General features: G+C 41.1%; 1 protein-coding gene across 2 annotated transcripts in view; it reads left to right on the top strand.

Moving 5' to 3' along the window:
• The window catches only part of PDE3A (phosphodiesterase 3A), a 214,668-nt gene that overhangs the window by 168,709 nt on the left and 19,777 nt on the right, over positions 1 to 26,182 (top strand). The window contains exons 3-7 of one of the 2 annotated variants that reach the window (XM_062492597.1): positions 14,371 to 14,631; positions 16,872 to 17,026; positions 19,687 to 19,802; positions 23,478 to 23,697; positions 26,044 to 26,129. In XM_062492597.1, the coding sequence (XP_062348581.1) occupies positions 14,371 to 14,631; positions 16,872 to 17,026; positions 19,687 to 19,802; positions 23,478 to 23,697; positions 26,044 to 26,129 (838 nt within the window). The remainder of the gene's footprint in view (positions 1 to 14,370; positions 14,632 to 16,871; positions 17,027 to 19,686; positions 19,803 to 23,477; positions 23,698 to 26,043; positions 26,130 to 26,182) is intronic. The other variant, XM_062492598.1, reaches the window with a different exon arrangement.

The following is a 26,182-nucleotide window of genomic DNA, read 5'->3' as shown; positions in this document are numbered from 1 at the left end:
AGCTCACCCAGGAGAGAGGGAGCTTATGATGCGATTTTCAGTGGACCTTGGAGAAGTGAACCTGAAGGAACCTTCAAGGCTCACAGGGGAACATGTGAATGTTGGAGAAGGGAAAGTCACACTTAATTTTGGGTAGCGTGAAGACTTCTGCTTCTTGCAGATGAATTGATCTTTGGAGCAGTTTCTCACATTAAAGGGAGCAGAAATGTATTTCTGTCTGAGGATGAAAGGTGGGAGCACCTTTTATTTTTCCTTGAAGTAAAGCCACACTAGCTTTGCTGGAGCACATGGACTCTGTGGTAATGCAGAAAGGAGGCTCAGTAGTCAGGTTTTCACCTCTACATCACAATTTGAAACCAAAACTCATTTAAAACCTAAAGCTGTCTGAGATTACCACAGGCTCCAGAATGAGCAATAATCTGAGCTCACAGACTAGGTTTTAATACATTACTCTTTTATTTTCTACCAGCTCAGCTTCAGATGTGCCCCTGTGGTACCTCCTTGCTCAGAGCACACTGCAGTGACAAAGATGTGTGTAAGTTCCCAAGGGCCATATGTCTGAAGAAGAAAATATGGGGCAACATAGCCCTATGATTTCCAAGTGTGAATATTTTATTCCTTAACAAAGTGCTATTGAAAGGCACTTTGAAATGCAGCATCACAAACTCTCCTTTCCTGCTTGATAAGCCATGTGTTAATATTGCCCTTGTCTTACCCATTTCCCAGCTGTATGACATGCACTAAGTTCTGGTGATTTATCATGGTATTCTGTGTACATTAAGCATTGCTGCAATTCACATGGTGTTAAGTGGTTACAGAAGAACACACAAATAAATATAGTGAATTATTGGACTCTTCAAATTTGGTGCCATTATATTCTTGACTAGGAAGTGGAGAAATAATTTTAAACTGGCTCAGAGCAGACTGGGTGATGTTGCAGAGTACAAAGAGTAGTAACAACTTGACCCTGCTTTCATAACCCCATTCTTCAACTGGGGAAAGAAAATGTAGAGTTTCTTTAGGGCTGGCATCTCAGGAAAAGTAATTGTTCATGCTGTGCTCCAATACCTAATTTAATTTCACCGGGGAGTAGCGATCGGCGTTCACGTCGTGCTGCACAGATCATGGAGCAGGAAACAGCCTGTCAGCTACTAGGGAACTAAAAGGGGGAGAGCTGCTTAGAGGGAAACAAAAATCTGGTTTGTGAGGGAATTCAGCTTGTGAGCACAGCAGGCAGACTTTAGTTCTGCTGTGACTCCTGGTGAAGTTAGAGGAGTCACTCTGCAAGATTAATTTGCCCCTCAGTTTTTCAGTTTGTAAGGTCTTGAGTGCAGATGAGTCCTGTAGTGAATTAGACACAGGGCAAACAAGCAAAAAAGAAATAACACCTTTTCTCTTCAGAGGTTTTTGAGATTTCAATAGGATTGTACCCCTTCCATCCCAAATTAGCTGCATTCCACAGCTTGACATCAGCTTGTACCCAACTGAAGGCATACAAATGTAAATAGTTTGCATCTTTTTGCAATTCACATCAATGACTGAAAGAAAGCATTTTTTCACTAACGTGCATGTGGAAACATTGCTTTTTGTGTGTATGTGTGTTGATGTTTCTTTATTAGCATTTTAATGCGCTTTCATTTTCTGTCTTCCTTATTTGTATGTAGATACTTTTAACAGCTCTTTTTTGGGCAACAAAGTGGAATAAACTTCAACCAAATTTAGAAAATACTTTCATACTAAGACACTGCAAAATTTCAGGTAGAGTTTAACATCTTCAACAGTTTTGGTAGCAGATAAAAGTAGAACATGGGGAGAAGAGAGAGGCATCTGTATGTTAACCTTAGGTGTAGGACTTCTCTGAAAGGAATTCTGCATTCTTAATACAGTTGTCAAGCTCTGCATGTAATTCTGGGGAGTTTTGTGTTCCTGGAGAAACTCCTGCAATGTAATTCCTTCTGCTGTGGGGTATTTGAGTATGAGAGTCAGTTCAAAATGTTATGAGGCTCCCTCCACCTCCCCCAGATGCAGTAATTTCTTTGTTGTTTGTACAAGATTTGCAAGATCGTTGGGAAGAATGTGAACAGTGAGAGATTACCGGGCTAATATATAAAAAGCATGGATTAAGATCTTTTTCCTCCCAAATCGATGATGGCATTTCATGGACACAGCAGAGCCACAGTCCTGATTTGAAGGAGGAGCAGTGCCATCTGGTGATTCCAGGGAAAGGCTTTTCTGTTCCTAAAGCTGCAGGATCAGAGTGGCTGGCAGGAAAGTTCTGCTCTCTTGGCACTGTGGCTGTCACCCTGCACCCTCTCCTGACTCACCTGGCACCAGGTGTGTGCCTGGCTGCCGTGCTCATTTTTGGGAGGACTGTGCTCTAGCCTGGAGGAGATGTTCAGACTGGGTCTGCTGTCATTTTCTCGCTCCATCCCCTTTTCCTGCTCTGATTTTCACTTGTGCAGCTGGATGTCCTCGTACCTGTGCTGCCTGCCCCTGCCTCCTGCCCCTCCACCCTCTGCTGTGCTGCCCGCCCCGTGGGACCCGGTGTGCAGGCAGTGACCCCAGAGACAGCAGGGACATTTTGGGCTCCCCTGGTTTGTCTCCTGGCAGCTCCCAGTCTGCCTGAGCCTGGCTGTGGCTGGGCTCCAGCACAGGACCTGCCCTCTGATGGCCTGGTAGGGAACATCATCATCATCATCATCATCATCATCATCACCAGTGCTGCTGTGCCCGAGGGAAGCAGAGCTCAGTGCTGCTCTGGAGCCATGCAGGGCTCTCAGCTTGGTGAGTTATGGTAAAGGTGGATTCATAAATTGTTTATGCACAGCTAAATGAACATCATTTTACAAGCAGAAACAGTTACTGTGTGTGGTTAGAAGTCTGCCCATGGGCAGGTTTTATTTAAAATAATTTATTTTGTGCACTTGGTGGGGCGTCCTTTGGCTGGTTTGCATTTAGCTGGCCACATAAGCAAGCCCTTAAAGCAGACCCTAACTTTCATGTAGGATCAGAACATGGTTTTATCTTGTTTGACTGGTTTCAAAGTATACCCAAACCCACACAAATCAGCTTTCAGAGTTGAATGTGAAGTCCGATTTGTAACCTGTCTGTTTGTCTGTAGCTGGCACAGGCAAGTTGTCTTTTATACACAAAACATTAGTCTTTGGAGGCGGTTTTTGATTTGCATTTTCTTCTCTGTTTACAAAAATGGCCAACTAAATGTTAATTCATTTCTTTCCACTAATTCCCCTTCCCTTATTTAAACTGAGATATTAACACGAGTGTGAGGTATATTACCATGGCTCTGTATAGAATTAGATAATTATATAGTTAGTTATTACTTAAAGGCATGTTTATACCATGCCAGAAAAATGCCATCCTAATTGAAGGCATCTTTCCTAAAAGGCAGAACAAAGTGGCACCTCATCACCTTCTTGTTCTTTGCCTTCTTGTTCCACCTTAATTTTATTGACAGGAAATCAAACATGTTTCTTTGACCTGTCAGTAGTGAAAAATAAAAGAGCAAGTGGATAAAAGTGTTGTGCATAATTAATTTGATTGGGTATTTCATTTTGCTGTAGCATCATACAGAATGCTTCAGCTTTGCTCTCCACAGTAGTTGTAGCTTGCATTAAATGAGGAAATGGATACAGATAAATTTTTACTTCGATTAAGGGCAGTCTTCAGATTCCTGGCAAAATGCCAACCTGTTGTACAGTGAGCATTATTGATATGCATTTTCTGCTCTGTGTTGGCTAGGAATGACAGTAATTAAAAGAACAAATCATTTAAATGAAGTAATTCTTCTTTCTAGAGAAGGTTGTTTCCTAATGTTGTTGCCAAAAGTCCCTCAAATGCATTAGGAGAAGAAGGAGGGTGTATAGAGAGAATTGATCAGCAATTTATGCTTTGGGGTTTTTTTGTTTGTTTGTTTTTTGTTTGGTTGGTTTTTTTTGTTTTTTTTTTTTTTTTTTTTTTTGTTTGTTGTTTTGTTGTTGGTGTTGTTTTTCTTTAGTGGGATAAATACGATATCTGGGGCCACTTGTAACAGTCAGATGGGAGCAGTCAGAAAGATAACAGAGAATTAGGAAGACAGAATCCATATGCTTCATCAGCTGATCAGAGAACCTTATGGCAAACAGTTTAGCTTGTGGTCTGTTTCAGTTTGCTAACAAACACGTTTACATAAAGCATTGTGATGAGAGATGGGTGTGACTGCTTGCCAAGGCCAGGGGTATGAAGTCAAGTGTTTTATTGTGATTAAACTGGTCTTTCCTTTGTTCTTCTGAGCTTAACCCCTCAAAGTTAAACTGACTTTGGGGAGAGATCTTTTGCTTCACTGCCCTGCCTTAGGTCACCAGTGTTAACAAACCTGAATATTCAAGCCATCTCTAGAGTCCAATCCATTATGGATTCCATGTAATTAAACTATGAGCCTCTGACCACAAGAGAGACACTAAGCCTCTACTGAAGTCTGATGCAGAAAACAGTGCAAATGTGGGCACCAGGCTGTTCTTCACAAAGAGAAGCCATAACCATATTGAAAAAAACAACTGAGGAACTCCATTTCATCATTTTCAAACTAAACATTTAAGTTTTGAGAAGTTGACATGATTTCTTGTTCATGTCTTTTAATAGAACTGCTCTAAAATTGCTGAAGCAAAGCCAAAATAAGCCCTTTCTGTTGCCAGAAATTCCAAAACCAGTGTTCCTTCTATCAGTATAAAATGCTTTTTGTGTTTGTCTAAAGCTGTCAATGCACTCTGAATCCTTGAGCTGCCTCGTTTGAGCTGCTGTTGCTCGTTTGTGAGGACTCCACACTGCTCTCTGTGTAAGAGAGCTCTGTGGCAGGACCCTGGCATTTAAGTCTCATCAGCAATTAGCTCGATACTGTGTGCACCAATTAACAGGATCAGTTCTGAGCTAAAATATCAAGTCTCTGTATTTATGCATCTTCCAGAGACTTTGATTTTTGATGGTAAAAGAGATTTATGTGTTGATATTTCTTTTCCATACGTCATTCTACAAACTCAGTTAAGATTTTTAACCTGTCCACACCAGGACTATGCAGCCTACCCACTCAATAATAGTGAGTGCTTCTATTGCACTTACTGGTGCATCATCACTGATTTATTACTGGAGTAGATTCAGATGAACTACTGAAGTTCAGTTTCACAAGGATATTTAGCATTTTTAAAAGAGCCCATGTGCAGCCCGCAGTTGATTTTTTTTTTCCTAATACCACATCCAAGCAGAAAACATAACTCACTGTGGAGATAGAAATCATTGTCTAGTGCAGTTGCCAGCATAAGCACCAGTGCTTCATGATCTGTGTCTGTTTTTTGGTCTCTATGGTTCTGTTGCCTTTTGTAAACGAGAAGCTGGTGCTGTTATATTTAGATGTGAATTTGAATCCAAGCTTTCCCAAAACACAGAAGTATTTGGACCTCATAAAACAGTGCAGACCCTGAGCCAGAAAGTCAGAGTTAGATATTAATAATGCAGAATTACAGATTGGGTCTATCTCTAATTAGAATTGAGAAGCAGCCAGGGTGTCATAATTAGGAATATTTTACTTTTTTCTTTTTCTAAAGTGCAAGTCAAGTACTGCTCAAGTATAACCTAAAAGACACAAGTTGAAAGTAAGATTTTTCTTAGATTAAAACTCTGCATGTGACAAATCAGTCACCACCTACATGGGAGAAATTAGAGATTGCTGAAATTACTTAGAAAATCCTAGAGCCTTTAGCATCCAATGTGTAGATTAAAGGCCAGAACAGTAGTGGCTGAAAATGGCCATCTAATGCAGGCATTGACCTGTGGTTATCAGCTGTGTACCTTGTATCTCAGCAAGCAAATATTGTTTTTTTCATTCATGACAGCAAAGGCAAAATAAGCCCACAGTATAAACTAACCTAGTGTGTCTTTAAGCTGGTCCTTGCAGGTCAAGGATGAAGTAGGTTGAAAGCAGTCCTCAGGGCTTGCTGGTCTGTCAGTTTATATCTGTGATAAGTGAAAAAAAATTATTTTGATATCATAGAAGGCATGTAGAGGATAGTGTTTTACATTTCTTGTATATCAATTACTGTTTCTCGCTGTTGTAATCTTCATTGAAGAGTCTGCCTATAAATAATCTTGGAGAGGTGGGGATTTTCACATCTCATCCATGCTTAAATGAGACTTTTGCAGGTCGTGGCTTTAGATGTTGGTAGCTTGTACTTTAGAGAAATAACAGCTCTGCAGCAGCTATGATGAAGGATTTGGGGGCTGCAAGTCCCTAAGGCTACAGTTGTTTTTTTGAATGAGTCATAATATAAGAATCCAAAGCCAAGTGTTAAAGAAAAATGATTAATTCTTTACACAGAAGAGTTCATTAGTGACATGAAGTCATGAGAAAGAGGAGGAGGCATCTGTAGCACTCAATGGCTATTAACTGGTATTAGTGTGAGTGCTTAAAACCAGAACTGAAATAATGCAAACCACTGATGTGAGAAGAAAAAAATGTTGAAATTGGACCAATTTGTCTGCAGTGAGGCTCTCACTGGAATTTGACATGCAGAGGATTTATCCTTTTCAAAAGGTGCAGAATATCACTGCCTGCCTTTGGCTTCAGGGGAAGCCTGTTCTTAAAAATGGGCCACTAAATATCATTAGTGTTCATGGTCACTGGGGAGTTTCACAGGATCCTTCTGCTCTGTTGCATATGGAAAACATGGCCCAAGATACACATCTGGCCCCTGCTGTCATTTCCAAATCCCTGTCATAATTCCAGTAAGAACAGACATTAAAGGCTCTTTATCTATAGCTTCACTGATGATTACTTCCTAGTTTCTAATTTTTTTTGTATTTTGGTTTTCAACACTCATAACCTTACTAGGTTTCCTTTTTTTTTCAGTTTATTCTCCTATGGCAATTCCCTTTTAGTAATTCAAAATATATTTGAAACCCTGTGTAGCAACTCTTCACCTCCCTAATCTTTTGTCTTCATGTAGAGGCTCCATTTATTTGCATTACATTTTAAATTATATTTGATAATTCTCTTCTTAATACTGTTCAGCAGTTCTTAATGAAGGGCTGACATGGATGTGAATCTTTAGCTGGGTTTGTTTTCATACGTATTTCTGCAGTTTGCTGCTAATTGCAATGTCGCTTCTCAAGTTGCATCCCAAAAGAGCCTGAAGTACTTTGAAAGGGAGAAAATATGGCAGTATGTGGCTCCTTTGGCTTTGCTCTGGTCTTACTGAGACTGTCAGGTTGAAAATGTGGGAGGATTAGTTAATATACAGAAGGCTGAATGGTGACTATTGCTTTCAGTGGATCTTTTTTTAACTCCTGCTGTGTATGTGGCTGCTCTGTTTTAGCTCACTGTAGAATTAAAATAGCTTTCCATGCTGAGCAGGCAGTTGGGATGTGGAGCTGCAAACTCAAATGAGTAAAATCACCAGGTATTAATAGATGGCTTATCCTCCACTAGTGTGTGCACCTAGCACCCCACTCCTGCTGTTGCTGCAGCCCAGCTGAGGCTGAAGACAGTTGTCACTGTTTTCTTCATATGAACACAATCGGCTTCAAGCTACCAATTTGTGACCATCTGATGTACAAATTGGAGAACAATAAAGTAAGACAACTGAGGACAGCCTCTGAAGTACGGAATTGTTTTCCTCGGTCTGTGTTACTCAAAGCTGATTTGAGCCCCATTTAGAATTTAATTTTTCCCATCTGCTGCGCTTTAATTAAAAGCAATAATTTTTGAAGTTCCTAGTTTAGTTGGAGTGGTGTGTACTTTTTAAGTAATCAACCCTGACTCTGGGATCCGCTCTACATCGTCAAGTAGTTCTTTGGGCTGGATAGTCGTGGTAGTTTAATGTTTTTAGGCAGCCAAGCAGCACGGAAAGTCCCTTGGAGCAGGGTGGCTGAGTCCCCAGGGCTGTGCTGAGAGCCTCGAACACCAGCGTCAGAGTTTCCGCAAGCTTTTGGAGCTGTGACCGGCGGCTCTTCGCCAGGCAGCCCAGGCTGTGCTCTCGCCTCCTTCCAGGAGCTGCTTTCCCTGGGTGCTCCTCGTCGTGCCTGCTGCAGGAGGTCAACCCAGCTGTTGGAGAGCCCTCACTGGAACTGGGATTTCCCAAGGAGCCCCAGGCAGAGCACGCGCATGGCTGGCTGCAGCTTGCCCCTTGCCGTGCTGTGCCACCCAGCACACTCTGGGGACACCCCTGTGCCCCTTTTCCCTCTGCCCTCCAGGGTTTCCAGCTGTGCTCTCCTGGGCCAGAAGGAAATGTGGAAAGTTAAGTACTGCTTTATGTCAGTCGGTGGAGTTAGTTCATTCGAGGTCTTTTGGTCAGATACAAATGACAGGGATTTAACTGTGTCACACTGGGTTGTGTCCAGTGCTTGTATCCACACGGGTTCAGGCTTTCCTAGTCTGTAGGTTTTTATCTTAACAAATCCAGTCCTCCCACTCCTTGAGATTATTTCTGCATCTATCTTTGTATTGTTGGTTGGTTGCTAGTGACCATGAGGATATTTTCTTTCGGTGTGCGTGACAAATCTGGAAGAGCCTGCTAGGTGACCTGAAAGCAAGAACCCATAGTGTCCCTTGAAAGTTACAGGTGGCACCAAAACTGCATCCCAGCTCAGATGTGTTCTGTGCTTCTGTGTTTCTGACATGGGATCCTGTGCCTTTTGGAAGGCTGTGCACAGTGCACGAGGACACGTGCAGAGTATGGAGGTGAGCACACTCGGGGCAGTTCAGTGCTGGGTTTCTGACAGCCCGTAGAGGTCATGCAGGGCTAACTTTAGTTCCATTTTGTCCAGGGACTTCCCAACCAAATCTGGACAAATCAGAGCAGGAAAAGCAAAAGGCCTTACTGCACCGTCAGTGCCTGCTGCAGATTGAGTGCTATTGGTTTACGAAGAGTTTTTAGGATGGATAAAAGACTCCAACAGTTTTCTTGTAAATGTCTAAGCAACTTTTCTCAAACGCTGAAATAATTCACCCCAGACAAGTACCTGGCAGTATATGTTTCAGTCTGAGATCTTTGGCTGGCAGAGCTGTCAGGAACTGAAAGATCCTGTAATGGAAGAAAGCTAGTCAGCTGTAACTGAGCTTTGTAAGTGGTGTCACCTAAGGTAGAGATGCAGGATGTGGGGATTGCAGCTGCCTCCCCAGACAAAGTGTGCTGTAGACAGTGATACATTCCACAGGTTTTATAAGAAGAGGGGAAAAAAGTATTTCCTTCTCAAACCGGTGCCTCTTTCTTAAAGAATGGTGGTGTTGTCATCCTGGTTTTCTAAAGAAAGTAGTCTTACATGGTCATGCACCTCTGTGACAGTTTTAAGTAAATGTGGCAGATGGGAGGAAGTTTCAGAGATTATTATCTTGCTAGAAATTTTATGTTAGCCAATGGTGGGATACGGGAGGAAGGTCCAAGTCAGTGGCCTTGCTTGGTAGTAGAAGTCTGGTAGTTTAATATCCTGTGCGATTGCAGAGCCAGCCCTCTGTGAGGCTGCCCAGTAACATGCACACCTGGCCCCAGACAGGGCTGGCTCTGCTGGCTCTGTGGCCTCAGGCTGAGGAAAGGGCTCATTGCAGCACAGGGAGGGGACAAAAAGTGTAGCTCTAGTGAGACCCATTTCATTAGAGCTGCTTTGAAAGACTTCTCTGGCTGCTCTGTGACTGTTCGACTCTGGCATCTTTCTGGCATGTGCTCATGTTACAGACACACTTCATGTGGCAGTCATGACAAATGCTGCTCTGCAGATCAGAGTTCAGTGTAATTGTTATCAGGTAGGTCTGCTTTGCTGGGGTGGTGCCATCCCGAGCATCTTGGAACCAGGATTAAAATTCAAGTCATTATGGCTCAAGGAAGATTTAGAGTTTCCTTCATTGTGGGCTCATCTTTTGTTGCCTCAGTGTCTGGTTTATGGCTGTGTAGCTCTGGGTGCTTTAAAGACTCAGTAGCAAAGTCAAGGACCAGACAGATGCCTTGGAAAGGTTTTCTTTGATCAATATGATGAGACAAGATGCTGTTTTCAGCCCTACCAAAGAGTGTGCCTTGCAGAGCTTGTGGCTGGTTGACCTCCAGAGAGCAGTGGGAATGCTGTGCTTCATTAAGCTGGAGAAAAGATTCTCATAAACATCTTCTTTGCTCCCCAGAGAAGGGAAGATCTGAAATCTTGTGCTAGTACAAAATAAGAGAGAAATAAAAATAAAAATACTCTGATTCTAGAGCTTTAAATAGAGAAAAGTAAAATGTGAAAGAATTGCATGCATGCTTTTTTTCCTTAGTCATTCAGTGGAAAGTGGAGTAGTTAAGTCTGTGGTGCCTTTAAAATGATTCATTATTTCCATAGAAGCCAATTGATGTTTATCCTTCAAATTGCTCTGTGGACATTAAAATAATGGAGAATTATATTTGCTTTTAATTTTGTTTCCAGACAGCTTGGCCTGAACATCTATGATGTGACTTGGAAGCCATATCAAATTGTGATTTATAGTTGCTCGTAATTGTGTGAAGATTGAAGATATGCTGGATGCTGCTTTTCTTTTCTTTTTTTCTCCTTGCCTCCCCCATTCCATTCTTTTGCTTACAGAGTGCTCTTGAGTGTAACGTGGTGAAAGGCAAATATCTCTGCCTTCATTGCTTTTCCTTGTACGAGCCACAGCAAATGAAGATTTTTATTTCCCCCTAACATGAAGCTGTGTGCAATGAATTGTGGTTTGTATCTGATAATTGGTTTGGGGTTTTTTTTCCTTGCTTAAGTTTCAACTGGTTTTGTGTTGTCCTGATAATCACCCTATTTGTAGGGTGGAGAGAGGGGTGGTTTTTAGTTAAGCTGGATGGGAATCATATGCAAAACATGAATGGGGAGGGGCAAGACTTCTCTTTGTGTTAAGGCAGCTGTTAAGTGTTCATACCTAACATTATCTATCAGGTCTTACAGCTAAAGGAATCTGTTATTCCTATTTTCTTAAATTCATTTTTCCTGCACAGTTTTATCTGCTTTTTCCTCCTACCGAGTAAAAAGCTATTCTTAGAGTTTTATGCATAATATAATTTAACAGAAGAAAACAAAAGAGGTTTTATGGACTGTAATAGAAAAGCCTACTGAAGGTTATGCAGATTTTGAAAACTTTTCTAGTCATGTTGCAGACTCCAAAACAAATGATTCCAATCTAAAAATTCTATATTATTATTAAAATTTTCCAGTATACTGTTTTCATATTGAATATAAGAGTGTTCCTTGCAGTTGTTTCCTGCCCTGACAAAAATCATCTGTGTGAGACTGGGACATGCTACTTCTGTGGTTTGGTCCTGCACATGCAGCAGTGTGTTTTAGGGTTTGTTATTTTTTATTATTTCTGTACATAAAAGGAAGCCCCAAAACATGCAGCAAGTGCAACTGGACCCACTTAGGAATTCCAGATGGCACTGTGGTCTAAACCATCTGTTTTTCAGCACTGTAAGGAGTTCATTTTTCTTCTTATCTTAGTTAAAAATGAGCCTGATTAGTTTTGCTTTTGTTCCCAGCCTGTTTGCTTTCTCATTCTCATGCCTCAGAGCATTTCAGTTTTAGTCACTGGATGACATTGCTGAAATCGGGGCTGGAATGAAGTCACAAAGTGAACAGCAAGCCAGTCTTATCCAAAATTCCTGGGTGGGAGCTGCATTCACAATTACTGGGATACATGAGTAAATGAACACTGACCATTGTGAAATTAAGTTCACCTTATCTTAGCTCCTCGTTGTTTTGTTTTGTTGTATCAAATTAGTTGTTGTTGATTGCAGACATTGTCCATGCCGATGTTCCCAAGTATCCAGCCTTGGAACTTCAAGGAGCAAAGTGGTTTGGAAAGAATCCAAACCAGTTCATGCAGAGGCTGTGCACATTAGTAGAAAACAGCCTACAAAGACTGAGTGATTTTGTATGCACTTTTACACTAAAAGAAGACTCCCTGCATATATATTTGTGTGCATGTGTGTGTGTGCATATATAAAATACTTACGCATGTATGCAATTGCATTAGTCTCAAATTTTTACCAGTTTACTCTCTTGTTTCACATCATCATAATGATTTACAATAAATTCCAGGTTTCTTTGTCCTTTAGGGAAACACATTATCATTTACTTTCTGAATAATGAAATGCAAAGCGTATGCAGTTCTCTACTGATTTTTTAGTAAAATATTTTAAAATGCTTTCATGCATTCAATTTGTAATAATTTTTAGAAAATAATAATTTAAATACCTGTACTTTTACCTGGCCAGGCTAGTCTGATCGTGCTCTAAAGTGAACCTGAGACAGGTGAACCATTCGTAATTACTGACTCACGTAACTCATCACAGTCTGGCATTTGACTGGGACAAATCTGCCAGGTCTCAGAGTTAAGGCAGGGGTCACCAAAGCCCACGAGCACACAGGGAGCTGGAGGCCCTGTGGCAGAAATCCACCGTGGAGAAAGGCTCTCCCTCTCCCCACTTGGTACTAATCATGGAGAACAATGCTGGCTGCTTTGCAAAATATTACTACTGCTGTACAGAATCTCTGCTTATAGCCCGCTGAGTCAGACTTGTTTACTTCATGGAAGTATCAATCTCTGTCTCTGATTGGCAGTCAACAAGTCCAGGCTTCAGGCTTAATAGAATTTCAAACTGTAGATGCCACAGTTTTGCTGAAAATATGAGGCTTCCATTACATTTTGAGTGATGCATTCTGCCTCGTTCCCCTTTGGTCCATTTGTTATGGCTGAGGTTAAGATAGATAATTAATTATTCCCATCTCAAGCCTTGTCCTTTAATTTAAGAATTTTCTTTAGCATCTGCCAGAATCTTCTGCATGCACTCCTGAGATGTTCTGGAATGAAGGACCCATTAAATTGAAGTCGGGCATTAATATTTTTCAGTAGGATGAAATAGTACTCCAGTAGATCAAGCAGTTTCTGGTTTTATTTCACAGCACAGGAAAGAAATGTGGGAAGAGGCTGCAGGAGAGGCTAGTGAGTGAGGAAGCCTCTTCTGGTCCTGAAGCTTGCCTCAGCCTTAGCAAAGAGTAGGACATGAGGAAGGGATCAGTGGAGTGAAACATCTCTTTGCCAAGGGTCTGGTGTCCATGTTATGCAAGCAGGAGGACAGAGGGAAGAGGTTTAGCTATACTTAACTAATATATCACTTTCCTTAGAAACACTTTTTATTGCCTGTAAATCCTTTTCTGAGAATGCAAGTTGTGTTACTCTGTGCTCTGTGTTTTGAGGTCCGTGAACGCTGTCACTGATGAGTCACTCCTGGCTGGGGCTTTAATCACTCTCCTTCTAAGTCTGACCGATTCTCCGTGCTCTTTGCTTGCCAGTCCAAGTAACTCAGATGCGCTTTTCACAGGCGTAACTTCCCCATTTAGCAAGCTATGTATTCTTGCTTTTTCTAAGAAATACATGAAAGCAAATTAGTACAAAATGTGCTGCATTGGTCTCTCTGGGAAACTGCACGTACACCTGCTAAGCCCCAAACAGTAGCAGCAGGACGGAGCTTATGTGTCAAAGACATGACAAAGAGAAAATGCTCACTCTTGGAGTGCCTTGAATTGGCAATTCCATGCAGAATTTATGGTGGGTTTTAGTGCACCAGCTAGTGAGGCTGAGATGTCACTTCTGCCCTGAAATTCCATATGCCTCCTGCCTTTTTAGTTGCTCTACTTCTGTGTGCATCCAAGTCTCACTGTTCTTTTTTAGAGCTTAAAGATCCTCAGACATTTGCAATTGTACTATATAGCTGTCAAGTCACAGACTTGACACCTTTAAGGTTTAAAAAATCCACTTTTTCCTCCATTTCAGTTTTGGTAAAGCTGCCCAATATCCAATTGCTTGGAGAAGAATGTTATTGCTACCATAGCAGAATACTGTAGTTTAGTTGAACGGAGATATTTTAGAGATCTCAGTATATGCTTGGGATTAATGTCATTCATCTGGGCATAAGCACTGAACATCAGTTGTTCCAGGTTAATTGTTCTGTAGTTAGTACTCGGGCATCTCTCAAGAGAGTCTCCTCCCATCCTAAACCATGTCTCCAAAACTGTTTGTGTAAATGGGCCCTGGCTATTGTCTCCACAGGGAGCCTGAACAATTCATTCAGATGGGTTAAGTCAGCTGCAGATGGTGAAAGCTGTGAAATCAGACGTGATGGAATTCCAGAGTCTTTGCAGACTGTTGATTGATCTATTCAGCATTGTTCTCTGTATTTAAAGAATTATTTCATGTTATTATTTTTCCTCCTGCAACCATTTTAACAGAAGCTGTGAAGAGAGTTCACCACAGCTCGAGGTAGTGTCCAGCAGGCTGTTCATTTCTCTTGTCTCAGGTTTTATTTCTCTCTTCTTCAGTCTTCTGGCACCAGTATCACCGTGGATATTGCTGTCATGGGAGAAGCCCACGGGCTCATCACAGACCTGCTGGCTGACCCTTCGCTGCCCCCCAACGTGTGCACGTCGCTGAGAACAGTGAGCAACCTGCTCAACACACAGTTAACCTTCCAGGCCATCCACAAGCCAAGGGTGAACCCCTTGGTGTCCTTCAGTGAGAACTACACCTGCTCCGACTCAGAGGAATGTCCGGAGAAAGGAGAGAAGCTGGCTATTCCCAAGGTGAGCGCCGGAGCCTGCCTGCCCCTGAGGGGACATCGCTGGGCTATCACATGTCTCTGGGCTTTCTGGATGAATTGCTATCTCTTCTTCCTTCCTTTAACTAGGAGGCTGAAACCTGCAGAAGTCAATTAAAAATTCTCTATTGATGACCCTCAGGTGCTTTGGATCAAGTCTAAACTGTTGTATACCCCACAAACAAACAAAAATATCATCGCTCTCACTAGTTCGACAAATACTGTGAGCTCATGGACGCTGTCTTGAGAAGAAAAAGAAGACAGAACCATAAATATATATAGTACTGCCTTGAAAAATGGCTTTGTGAATGTTCAGGGATCAGGCAGGAAATAACCAGTGTTAATCACCCACATTTAGCAAGTGAACAGCTAGAAAGAGCACATCAGATTTGAAGCAGTTTGAGTTGTAGGTTTGTTGCTAATCAGCTGTCCTGCAAGGCTTACATTTCATTTCTGAAACAAAACTAAAATGCTTTTGTACTGAAGCCTCCCTTGTAAAATTAAATATAGGCAGTGTACGTTGTACAGGCGAGTGCTTTTATGTTGGTACAGTTTAAATGGCACAGCCAGCATTCATTCCAGCATTTCCAGGCATCTGAATTGCAGTGCTCATGATTCCTTTATTACAGTTTAGTGTGATGATAATTACCACCCTATTTGCCTGTTGAGCAGCTGTATGTACAGAATGGATGTTCACAGGTTTTTAAGCACATTTTCCAGCTTATTTTAGCCACCATATCTATAATGGCTGTACTCTAGGCTCTGAGGGGAAGAGTTAAGTGCAAGAACACTGCCACCACATGAGCAAGCATAGGGAACAGATACCAGTTTGCTGTTGCATAATACCTTATGAGGGAAAGAGAAAGGAAGGATGAAGAGATGAGTTAATGCTACAGAGAACTAATTGGATTGAAGAATTCACTGACCTAAACGTATTATGGCTCATAAAACAAATAGTTTGCAGGTCTTTGGTTTAGTGTAAGGAGATAATGTGTTAATGTATTTATCTGCAACTTCGGGCTTCAGAACTTAAATGTCTTCCATCTCATATTTTTTAACCTTCTGGCTAAGTCCAAGCTCTGCATTGAAGATATATTTATTTTAATTCTTTACTATAAACACTTCGCAAGAACTTCAAAAGAGAAACAACTTACAAAATTAAAGGATCTGCAACAGCAAATCTGAATCAAAAGAAAAGATCCTTTATTATCTTTGTCTTCAAAAATTTGAACAAAAAAACCCGTGTAAATCCTGTCAGTTGGAGAAATGGAGAAGAGTCAGGTGAAAGAAAAACTCAGGGTGGTGAAGAAAAATCTGCTGTAAACAATGATGCTTTTTCTAAGCTTTTTGAGACTTCATATCCCAGAGCTTGAAAGTTTTATTTCAGTGTGTAGTCTTTGGGTTGGGTAGATATGGCAGGGAAAAAGTTGGAACTCCCCTGCCTTATTTTTCTTACAGCCTTTCTTGCCTGGAATCTCTGACTCTGAGGATTCATGACAATTTAAAATCACAGAGTAGTTGAGGTTGAAAATGCATCTGGAGATTGCTTAGTCCAGTCCTATCCCTCAGCTCATTGAGGAGAGTTTCTCTAGGCTCAGCCTAGATCAGATTGCTAAGGAGGATGTCCAGTTGGATTTTGAGTATCTCCATGAATGTGAAGACTTCACAGGTTCTGCAGGCAACTTCTCTGTGTTCAGTCCTCCTCACAGTGAAAAATGTTTTCCTGCATTTTAATTAAATTTCTGGTACTTCAGTTCTTGCTCCAATCCTTCTTGTCCTGTTACTGGGCACCCCTGGAAAAAACTTTCTTCTTTACACCCTCCTTTTAGGTATTTGTGTGCATTGGTAAGATCTACCCTGAGCAATCTCTTCTTCAGACTGAGCAATTCCAGCTCCCTCAGCCTTCCCTGTAATGACAGATGCTTCAGTCACCTTTGTGGCCCTGCTAACTTGTTTAAGTACCTTTGGCCACATCAGGTGTTGAATATCTGTGGGGCTCTGGACATACACCTTTTTTAAAACTCGAGGTAGGGAGGATGGTCCAGACTCTCCAAGCTTTTAAAGCACTGGCTGTGTTTGAAATGAATGATACCTGGGAGAGCCCAGATTTAAGGTACCTCACTAGGTGTTGTCAGACAGAATGAAGCAAATGGGAATGCATTTATTTGTGCATGTGTGGAGGTTCTGTAAGCCTGTACAAACTGTAAGGATCTGATTTCTCCACAGCGCTTACGGAGAAGTTTGCCCCCAGGGCTGCTGAGACGAGTGTCCTCAACCTGGACCACAACGACATCAGCCACGGGACTGCCCACCCTGGAGCCAGCTCCAGTGAGGAGGGATCGCAGTGCCAGCATCAAACCTCATGAGTCTTCTTCGTCCAGGTTACCAGTGGCCTCCTCTCTCTTTCATGTTTCTCTTTGGGCTGATTTCTTTGGTTCTGTGTGATGTCTTGCATTCAAAAATGCTGGCTGTGAACTGTGTTGGAATTAATTACTTCTTCGTGTTTCTCTTTTGCCAAAGCAGCATTTTTATGAGATTATGCAAAAATTTAGAAAAACAAATTTTTAAAAATCTGTTTATGTTAATGAGGTGCAGAACTGGCCAGTAAAAATGGAAGAAAGGAAAGATACCTGGTTAAAGTTTTCTTGATATGCAGGGCTTGCCTATGTGGCTATTGCCACTGAAAAACTGTAGCCATTTCTAAGAACGCACCTAAAAACCAGTTCATAAAGCACTTTTCCATCTTCTCAGGGTCTGAGCCCTGAGCTGGAGTCATGAAACACATGGTCCTCCTATGGAATTGAGAGAGAGCTGTGTCTGCTCAGCTGCTTACAGCCAGCAGCCAACTTGTTTGAGGAATTTGCAGAGGTTGTAATAAAAGTTGTAATAGCTACACAACATGTCATTGCAGCAGGATTTCCACCTTTCTGGCTCTGTGAATACTCTTCTGTTCTGGTCAGAGAGGAGCAGAACCTTCAAAGGAAGGTGGAGGACAGTGAGCTGTGAGCTGTTCTCACCCTGTGAGAATAAAGTTCAGGAGCCCTCCCCACCTCAGCAAGGGCTATCACTTTGGAGCTGGTGGATGAAGAAAGAGTGTGGAGACATGTTTTGTCCTAGGGAAAGGAAGATCAGAATGAAAGCACTACATTCAAGAAGAGAATTCAGAGCTGTGACATTGGAAGGATCACGTGCTTTTCTGAAATTCAAAATTTGGTGCTGGCAGTAGAGAAGAAGATAGGACCTTGGAAGGCCCAACATCACCAGTGTTGGCTGTTGGGGGAATGCAGCCCCAAAGAGCTGCTTTCTTCCAAGGCTGGCCTTTCTTCAGATACCTAAATCTTTTCAATGGATGAGACTGTCAGACAGGGTTTGGAGGTGCTCAGGGCTGCCTGCAGAGTACCCTGAAAGTCTCCTGCAAGAAAAATACGTGGTTTGCCAAAGTGCCCTTTGTGAGGAGTCCCATCTGTCTCAGTAAAAGTAAATACGAGGAAGCTGTAACCAAATGCAAATGTTCTTCACTCACAGACCTGTGGTTCCTGGGATGCATTTGATTTATGCTGTTGATCCTACTCTCACATAGTGTGTAAGCATCCCAAGATGGGAATCAGAGGGAGAAGGAGAGCAGTTAAATATTATTGTTGGTCCTTTCCTGTGGTTGTTACATAACTCTGCGTGAGGAGCCAGCTAAGCAGGCTATCAATTCTTCCTATGTTTAATGTCTCCAGTTGTGTAATTATAGCTCTGTCAAGGCTCTCAGCCTACTGTTTGCACTACTTCTTTCACAGTAGGAGAAACAATGTGTATTCCAGAAAGGGGGAAAATGAATCCTATAAGTCTAGCTTCAAAAATTTTGGCAGACCAAGACAGATCTGCTTTCAAGGAGAATTTTGAACTGAAGGGAAAAAAAATATATCTTGGTTATCTGCCACTTTCCCTCTACCAAATTCAAGCGCTCCACTGGTCACAGAGAAAGAAATACTTCGTAAGTTGAAGGGTAGGAGAGAGGCTGACACTGGAATTGCCCTATGGCAGATTCTTTAGTTAGAAAACATGCAAATTGTTCCTCATGATGTGGGGCATTGCTTCTGGATTTCTATAGTCACATATTTGTCACTTTTAAAAGTCTGTCTTCAGCCTTGTCAGCTCATGCCTTGGATGTGAGGCTGTGAGGAGGAATGTGGAGCCTGAGATGCCTGGCAGACCTGTCCAGAGAGTTCACAGACTCTCTGATAAGATAAGAGATAAGAGCCAGTGTTGCATCCCTGCAAGGAGCTGACATTTGATAGATGTCATTCAGGAAAATGATTATAAACACAGTTTTCTTTCTGTGCAGAAGATTTTGGCTTCTTCTGGCGTACAATTACAGCCCAAAGGCTGAAAGTATGAAACCATGCTGCTGTAGGGCACTGACATTTGCTCCCCACACACACAGACATACGCACCTGCATTCCTTCAGCACGGTTCTCCTGCACCAATGTCTCCAGGCTCTGAGAGGAACATTTTTGGGGGCTGCAGCAGGCATTTCACCTGGTTAGGGCATGAAGGGGCACACCACTGACCACAGCCATGCAGGATGCTTCCAGTTCTCCCCAGCCTCCTGAGCAGTTCCCCAAGGGTTGTTCTGTATCTGCTGTGGCACCAGCAGCAGAGGACACTGGATTTCCATTTCAGCTGAGAATCTGTGTCACTTCTGGTTCTTTTAAGGAGTTGTTAAAAGAGGATGTAAACTTAACTTAACTTTTGAGCCTGTCTGTACTGTCAGAACAATATAATGAAGGCGTCTTTGCATAACTATGGCAAATAGCCCTAGCACTGAGGGAAGTCCAGCCTTGGACTGTCTGCATTGCAATGTTTTTGCTGGATATGGTACTGAGTGTCTCACAAACACCTGGGTTTCAGTGAACCCATAGACGTTTCCCTCACCTGACTTTGTGCTATCTCAGTACCACATAATTCTTGCTGCAGCTCCTGACTTCCTAAGATCTTCCACTGAGGCTTTTGGCCGTGTTGAACGTTGCTTGTTTGTGCTCTGGTTTGGCAGCTCTGACTCCTGGAACAGCTCCATCCTGATGACAATCACCAAGAGCAGGTCCTTCTCCAGCTCCTACGCCGTGTCCTCCACCAACCACCTGAATGCCAAAAGACAGAGCAGGCAAGGTGAGTGAGCACCCTGAGCTCTCCAGCCTTGATAACTGCTCCCCATGGTGCATCTGCTCCTGCTCTCTGTCCAACCTGCTGCTTTTATTATTTTTCCATCAATGTAATATAGTTATTTCTTTTATTTTAAACAAACCCCAACACAGTTGCTTAAAGTACTATAGATGGTAGTCATGCCTTTTGAAAATATTTTGACTCTTTTGATTTGCAGAAGTTAGTCATGACACGATGCAGCAAGTGAAATACTAAATTGTGATTTATATTTTTGTAATTCCCTTAGCTATAGCAGGGCGTTCTGCATAACATTTGTGACATTAGCTGTCTGTCCATATTGCTTGACTGAGATCTCCTAAAGCACAACCTACATAAATTCATTTTCAGCTGGAAGCAGCAACTGACCTGTCTTATGCAAACATATCCAAGACACAACTTTTGTAACTCAAGGTCTACCTCTGTAACATTCACTATTGAGAAAATACAGGTCATTATTACTGATTTTTAGATATTAAAAATATGTTTTTTTTCACTCAGCCTTTAGAGCCTTTAAAAAAAAACATTACTCCCGAATTTCCTTCCTGAAAAAAATTAAGAAGGTGACTTTGGAATTGATAATGAAGTGTATAACATGACAGCAATGAAGCAGCTTTAGTCCACAATAATGTGGCTTTCCTCTCTCTACAAATGCAGTATAACCTGCTGTTTACCCATGCTTCAACTCGCAACTCAAAATTATCACAAGACCTTCTTTTTTCATAGCAGCCTGCTTTTTATCCAAACATAAATACTCCTGAGATATTACTCAGAGATCCTGGCTACCCAGCTATCAGATAGAAGCTGATAGATGGCTGAGGCCATCTGGAAAAGTCAGAGAATCCCAGCTTAGAGATGAGTTTGAAGATACGGTTGCACAATTATTTTGCATTTCTAGTGCTGTCACATCATGTCACCTTTTCAAACTGAAGAGAACCATACAAAAGATCTTTTCTTGTACAAAGATGTTTTGTTTTAACACAGTTAAGTAGCACAATATTGTCTTAGAAGGTAAATAGGCACATAAGCAAATGAATAAAATTTAACCTGGAAAATAATGGAGACCTAGAACAAGAATCCAGGAATTTGCTTTAGAACAAAATAAACATTTGACTTGTGATTTTCAGAGATTATCCCAGTAAATTGAAAGGGAGAGGAGTGGGTGCTTAATATCTTGTACTTGGACAAAAACAGTTATCAAGCCCCTCAGTTTAACATTTAGCAATTTCTGTTTTCAGAAAATATTAATAATCATCTCTGTTGTCTGAAGACAAGGGCTCCCCCATGATGAAGGGAGATCTCCATTCCATCATAAGCAATTCCTAAGGATGCTGGGGGAGAGGAGTAAAAATTTGCATCTGTGTTCTATGTAGAAGACTGATACTACAATACTTTTGACTATTGATAATAATTTATTTTTAGCTATGATTTGTTTTCATGTTCCAGCTAAATAATTCTTTCCATTTGCACTAGTTAATACAGTTTAGACTTTCATGTGTTAAAAGTCCATTGACAATAAACAATTATTATTACTAGAAGGTGATCTAGCTAGATCTGTAAATACATTAATTTATAAAATGTGTCTCTAATTATGCATGAAAACATTCACATTTTAAAATACTTCTAGTTCTACCTGTTATGGCAAAAACTCGTGTTTTCATATTCACATTGAAGTCACTGTTTTATATCTTAAACACTGCACATTTGAAGAAGTTCTGGAGGACCTAAGTGCATGGATGTGCTTAAAAAAATTCTTTTTGCATTTTTATTCTTACCTTGATTGCAAAAAATCCTTGCTGTAGCAAGACACGTTTTTCTCTCACTTCTCCCAGTAAGTGGTTGAATGCTGGATTATTGAAAAAAGGTTTGTTTTTCTGGTACTTTTATTCATTTGTGGTTACCTTCCCTGGTAAATTGCTTTCTAAAAAAAAAAATAGTAAAAGAAAAACACACACAGCAAAAAATATCTCAAGAGACTGGATCCCTACCAGCAGTATAAAGCTTGCTGTGATTAGAGACATTGTGTGAAAAGTGCTGTTTAAATTCTCAGCACTTATTTCAAATTGTTGAAAGATGACCATATGTATTGCACCCTCTAAGGGTTATGAATATTACTTGGTAACAGATATCTCAAAGATAGATAATCATCCAACTCAATCTTCTGTGCAAGTAAAAGACTGTGAAGTGTTTTTAAAGCCATAGTTTTGTTGGATGGAAAGTGTTTGTCTCAATTAATTCATAAATGTGAAACAGTTTTTCTGTATTTTAAAGCAATTTCTTTGTGTCATGGCATCTGATAACATTTTAATTGCTCTGAAGGCTGCAGTGTTCTGATCTCAAGACTACCATTATTTCCTTGAATTAAGGATATCATTGAATTAAGACACTAAATACCTACCACATTTGCTGAAGAAATGCCCTTAATCAAAACAGAGATGCTGGATATCTCCAAATTACAGCACAGCAACTATCAGAATTTTTTTTGTTTAACTCTTGGATTGTCAACAGTAAATCATAACCTATCACAGTAGGTTGCTATCAGAAAAAAACCCACTGGAACTGTATATGTATATCCAGCAAGGTTAATATTTCATAAACTTAGCTCAATATATTGCCTTATTTTAAGGTAATTTTTGTGTCTGGAAGGCATTTAGATAGAGGGCAAAATTCAAACAAAATCCATACAAGTTCCTAAGGCCTTGCTATCCTTTGGCTTTGAAGATGAATGTGGTAATTTACTGGGGCTGAGTTCCTACAGACTTCAGAATAGGAGGCAACTGAATTTCTGTGAATTTGCTTTTAAAATAGATTAAGTTTGCTCCTCTGCACTTTGAGTCTCATCTTGTCTGAGACTAGGAATTGCAGAATGGGTTCCAGGAGAAGCCGCACTTTGTTCTCATGCTGCACTGGCTGATGCATTTCACCTTGGCAGTGGGGCATAGGTGGAATAAGGGACAGAGAAACTACATCTTGCTAGTGCTGCACATGTGGATTTTGGCAGATTCCATACTCCAGCTCAGGTGTGCAGTGCCATGTGCTGCAGGAATGGTTGCAAGTCTCCCTTAGTGAGCAACAGATACTGAAAAATAAATTCAAGCTGAAGATCAAGGCCAAAATCTATGAGGAACGGCCCCAGAAGCACAGTGTTTCGTATAATGTATGATTACTAAAAGTTGCTCTTTTAAGGTTTATTGCTAGTCTTCAAACATGTAGAAATCCAAATTTTCTGGGAATATGTGTAAGCCTTCCTTGATCCTGCTTTACAGATGGTGACAGAGGAACTGCAGATGGGTCTGGGAGCTGCCTGTTGGGGGCTATGTGTCTCTGTCACCAGAACGTGTTGATACCAAGTCGTGCCACAAACTTGTCTTCCATTTCATGCCTCTCTAGTTAGTGCATCCTGCTCAACAGGGAAAATATGGTTTGTATTTTGAGCCAGATCCTTCAGCAGGTCGAAGTGGCTGATAGTAATGGAAGATTGACAGTAATGACAGCCCTGGGCTCAGCTCAGAGTGCAGAAGGATAATCTGTTTTGTTTTCGGAGACTCTGCTGATGCATCTCAAAAAAAGTATTTCTGCACGGTGAGCTATTACAACCCTCTGCCACTTCTGTTAATTGACAAGACTCTTCTTCTCCTTGGCCAGGTATCCCACCAAATATTTCACCTCTCACCTCCCCATGCCATTCACCGATTCAGGGGACGCCTGCCACAAGTCCTACTGGAAAAACATCTTCTGTGTCATTTCCAGAGCCTACAGACACTGACACCAAGCAGGGCTTAAAGCCACACAAAGTCTTAACTTCTACTCAGAGTGCACCTACCCTGTCAGACCCTATTATCAGCCCCTCCATTATCTGCAGCAGGTAAGATAATTCAACGTGCCTTGGAATCATTTAATATTGTTCTCATGAACATGTTATATTGGCCCACATACAAGTTTTTGTGATCTACTACAGTGTTCATATTGTTATTTCAGGTTAATAGTACTTAAGTAAATGTGCAGATCAATGCTACAAAATACTTTTGAAGTGGAAGACTGTTGGCTGTTTATTGCTTTTATTCCTGTCAGATGGACAGGCTGGTTGCTAAATAAATTCTTTGTCAACCACCTGCATATCCCAAAGTTGGATTTCATGTTTACAACTTGTGTTTCTGGAGCTCTGTCCTTGGCATGAGCAGTCACCTTTAGGTCACAGGCCAAGTCTTCCACAGCAGGCACCCGATGTTGCATAGAAAAACCTGACTCCTAGGGCCAGCAGTGCCTGAAGACTCGTGTAATTTTGAGCCTTCTCTCAGGAGGTGTCTGTCTCTCAGGAGGAGGATGCTGTGTTCCTTAGGCAGAGTCAGAATAGGTACTGTTGGGATTTCTTTTTCAGAAATCAACTGCCAGATGAGTTTTTTCTACTGCTAAGAGCTCCAGTAACAGTTTGATTTCTTACTTTAAAGTAGCTCTTTATTAGATAACACAGACCAGACCTGCTTTGCAAAATCAGCATTTTGAAAAGAAAGTTGTTCTGCTTATCTTCTCAGAAAGGATTCAGTTGCTAAATCAAATTACTGGAGTTTGCAAAATGTGTCCAGTTCAGAGTAGTGGAGAATGCTGGTATTCCCAAGCCTGTTCCAGTGCAGCTTCAAGGCTGCTTTACTCACCAGTTACTTTTGGTCACAGCACGAGTGGCCAGCCAGCTGGTATCAAGTTTGACTATGTTTGGAAATAGTTTTTAAGTTTCTCACTTCAATCACATGACTTTGGATGTGTCTCAGTGTGCTGTGTGCAAGCGAGGAAGTGGCTGTGAGAAAGTCAAAACTGAGACTGCAAGTTGGCTCAGGGGAGTCATCCTTCCTGGAATTTGGAATAGGATCCAAACAAGTTTTTGAGATGGATTTAGATGACTAAGTAGAAACTTAAGTGCTTTCAGGGATTTTCCAAAAGTATACCAAAGTTGGGATTTGGACAGATTCATTTGAAATTGAAACTACTCTATACAACAGAAATAGAGCATAAAGGTGCTGCAGTCTTATTAAGCTGTGCCTTTATTACCACTTCAACAAAATACTGTTCTTTCACAAGTGACATTCATTTCTGGAAGCCTTCTATTAAAAAGAACGGTTAAGAACTGCATTACAAATGTCCAAAAAGAATCAATGCAAGTTTGCTGTAGATAGTAAATAAATTAATACCTTTTTCATCTTGTTCATCAATCTGACTGATACAAGATTTATTTGCTTGGCTGTGCACTACAGGTATCATTGAATACAGAGTAGCATTTTTATTTGAAAGTCTTTCAGGAACTCATGATGTTTGCAGGGCATACAAAGCTCCAGGATATGTTTGGATGACCCAAAAAAAACCAAAAAGCTAGCTGGCACAGGAGTTAAGACATTTTATATGTTGAACTTAAAATGGTGGAAATGGTTTTAGTACAAAGTTTGACCAATCCAAATAATTCTGTTATAGTTGCTTTGTGAAGACTGTTATATATAAGATATGCCACAAAATGCTGACTCAAACCAGAGAAAATGTTAAAATGTCAGGCTGTAATTAGGGTTTAAAGGGAATTACACACAAGATATAAAGCTTTGTAATGGAAGGGAAGAGACAGTCATTTTAAAAGGTCATAATATTGTGATCCCTCCCAAAATGTGTTTCTCTTCTGGAAATGATGAAGCGAACTCTGCCCTCTTGGTTCTTTTGTACTTGGTATGCTGTCACTGAAGTAATGATAAAATATAATTTTCCTCTTTAAGAGGAACATACTCAAGTTTTAAGCAAGACAAGTGAAGCCAGATCATGATTGTGTTCAGACTGAATTCTGAACTGTATAGGACTGTATGGGACTCTGGCACATTTTCATAATTTTAATTCATCTTTATAGGGCAGCTGTAGTATAGAACTAGGGGATTTATTTTATGCTGCTATCCTTAGAGAATTTTTAAAAAATCATTTAAAGAAATCACATAGTTCAGGTTTACTGTAGAAAACACAAATTTAATGGTGGTAGGCAGTTAATCCAAGGTGTTTCTGCATTTTTGCCCTGAGATCAAATAAAACTGTAGCACTCTCCTGTGATTTTGTCTGAAGAACGTGCCCTGGACCATGGCTTATACTGTATGACATAATCTCACACTGCCAGCAGGAAATAATTTTACACCAGACTGTCTAAGGCACGTGGTTCTTCATACTGTGCATGTTTTTTGATGTGTTTCAGCTGTGGCAGACCCTACAACCAAATAGAAGCTGGTGATGGGACACTAAATAGAAATGATGGTACTACACACACCCTGAACAAAACAGGTAATTCCTTGTCAAAAACACCTCATTCCCTCAAATTCAGTAATCATCCGCTA

The sequence above is a fragment of the Cinclus cinclus genome, chromosome 4 (genome assembly GCF_963662255.1).
Source record: "Cinclus cinclus chromosome 4, bCinCin1.1, whole genome shotgun sequence".
Lineage (NCBI taxonomy): Eukaryota > Metazoa > Chordata > Aves > Passeriformes > Cinclidae > Cinclus > Cinclus cinclus.
This window is presented reverse-complemented; position numbering and strand designations above follow the sequence as displayed.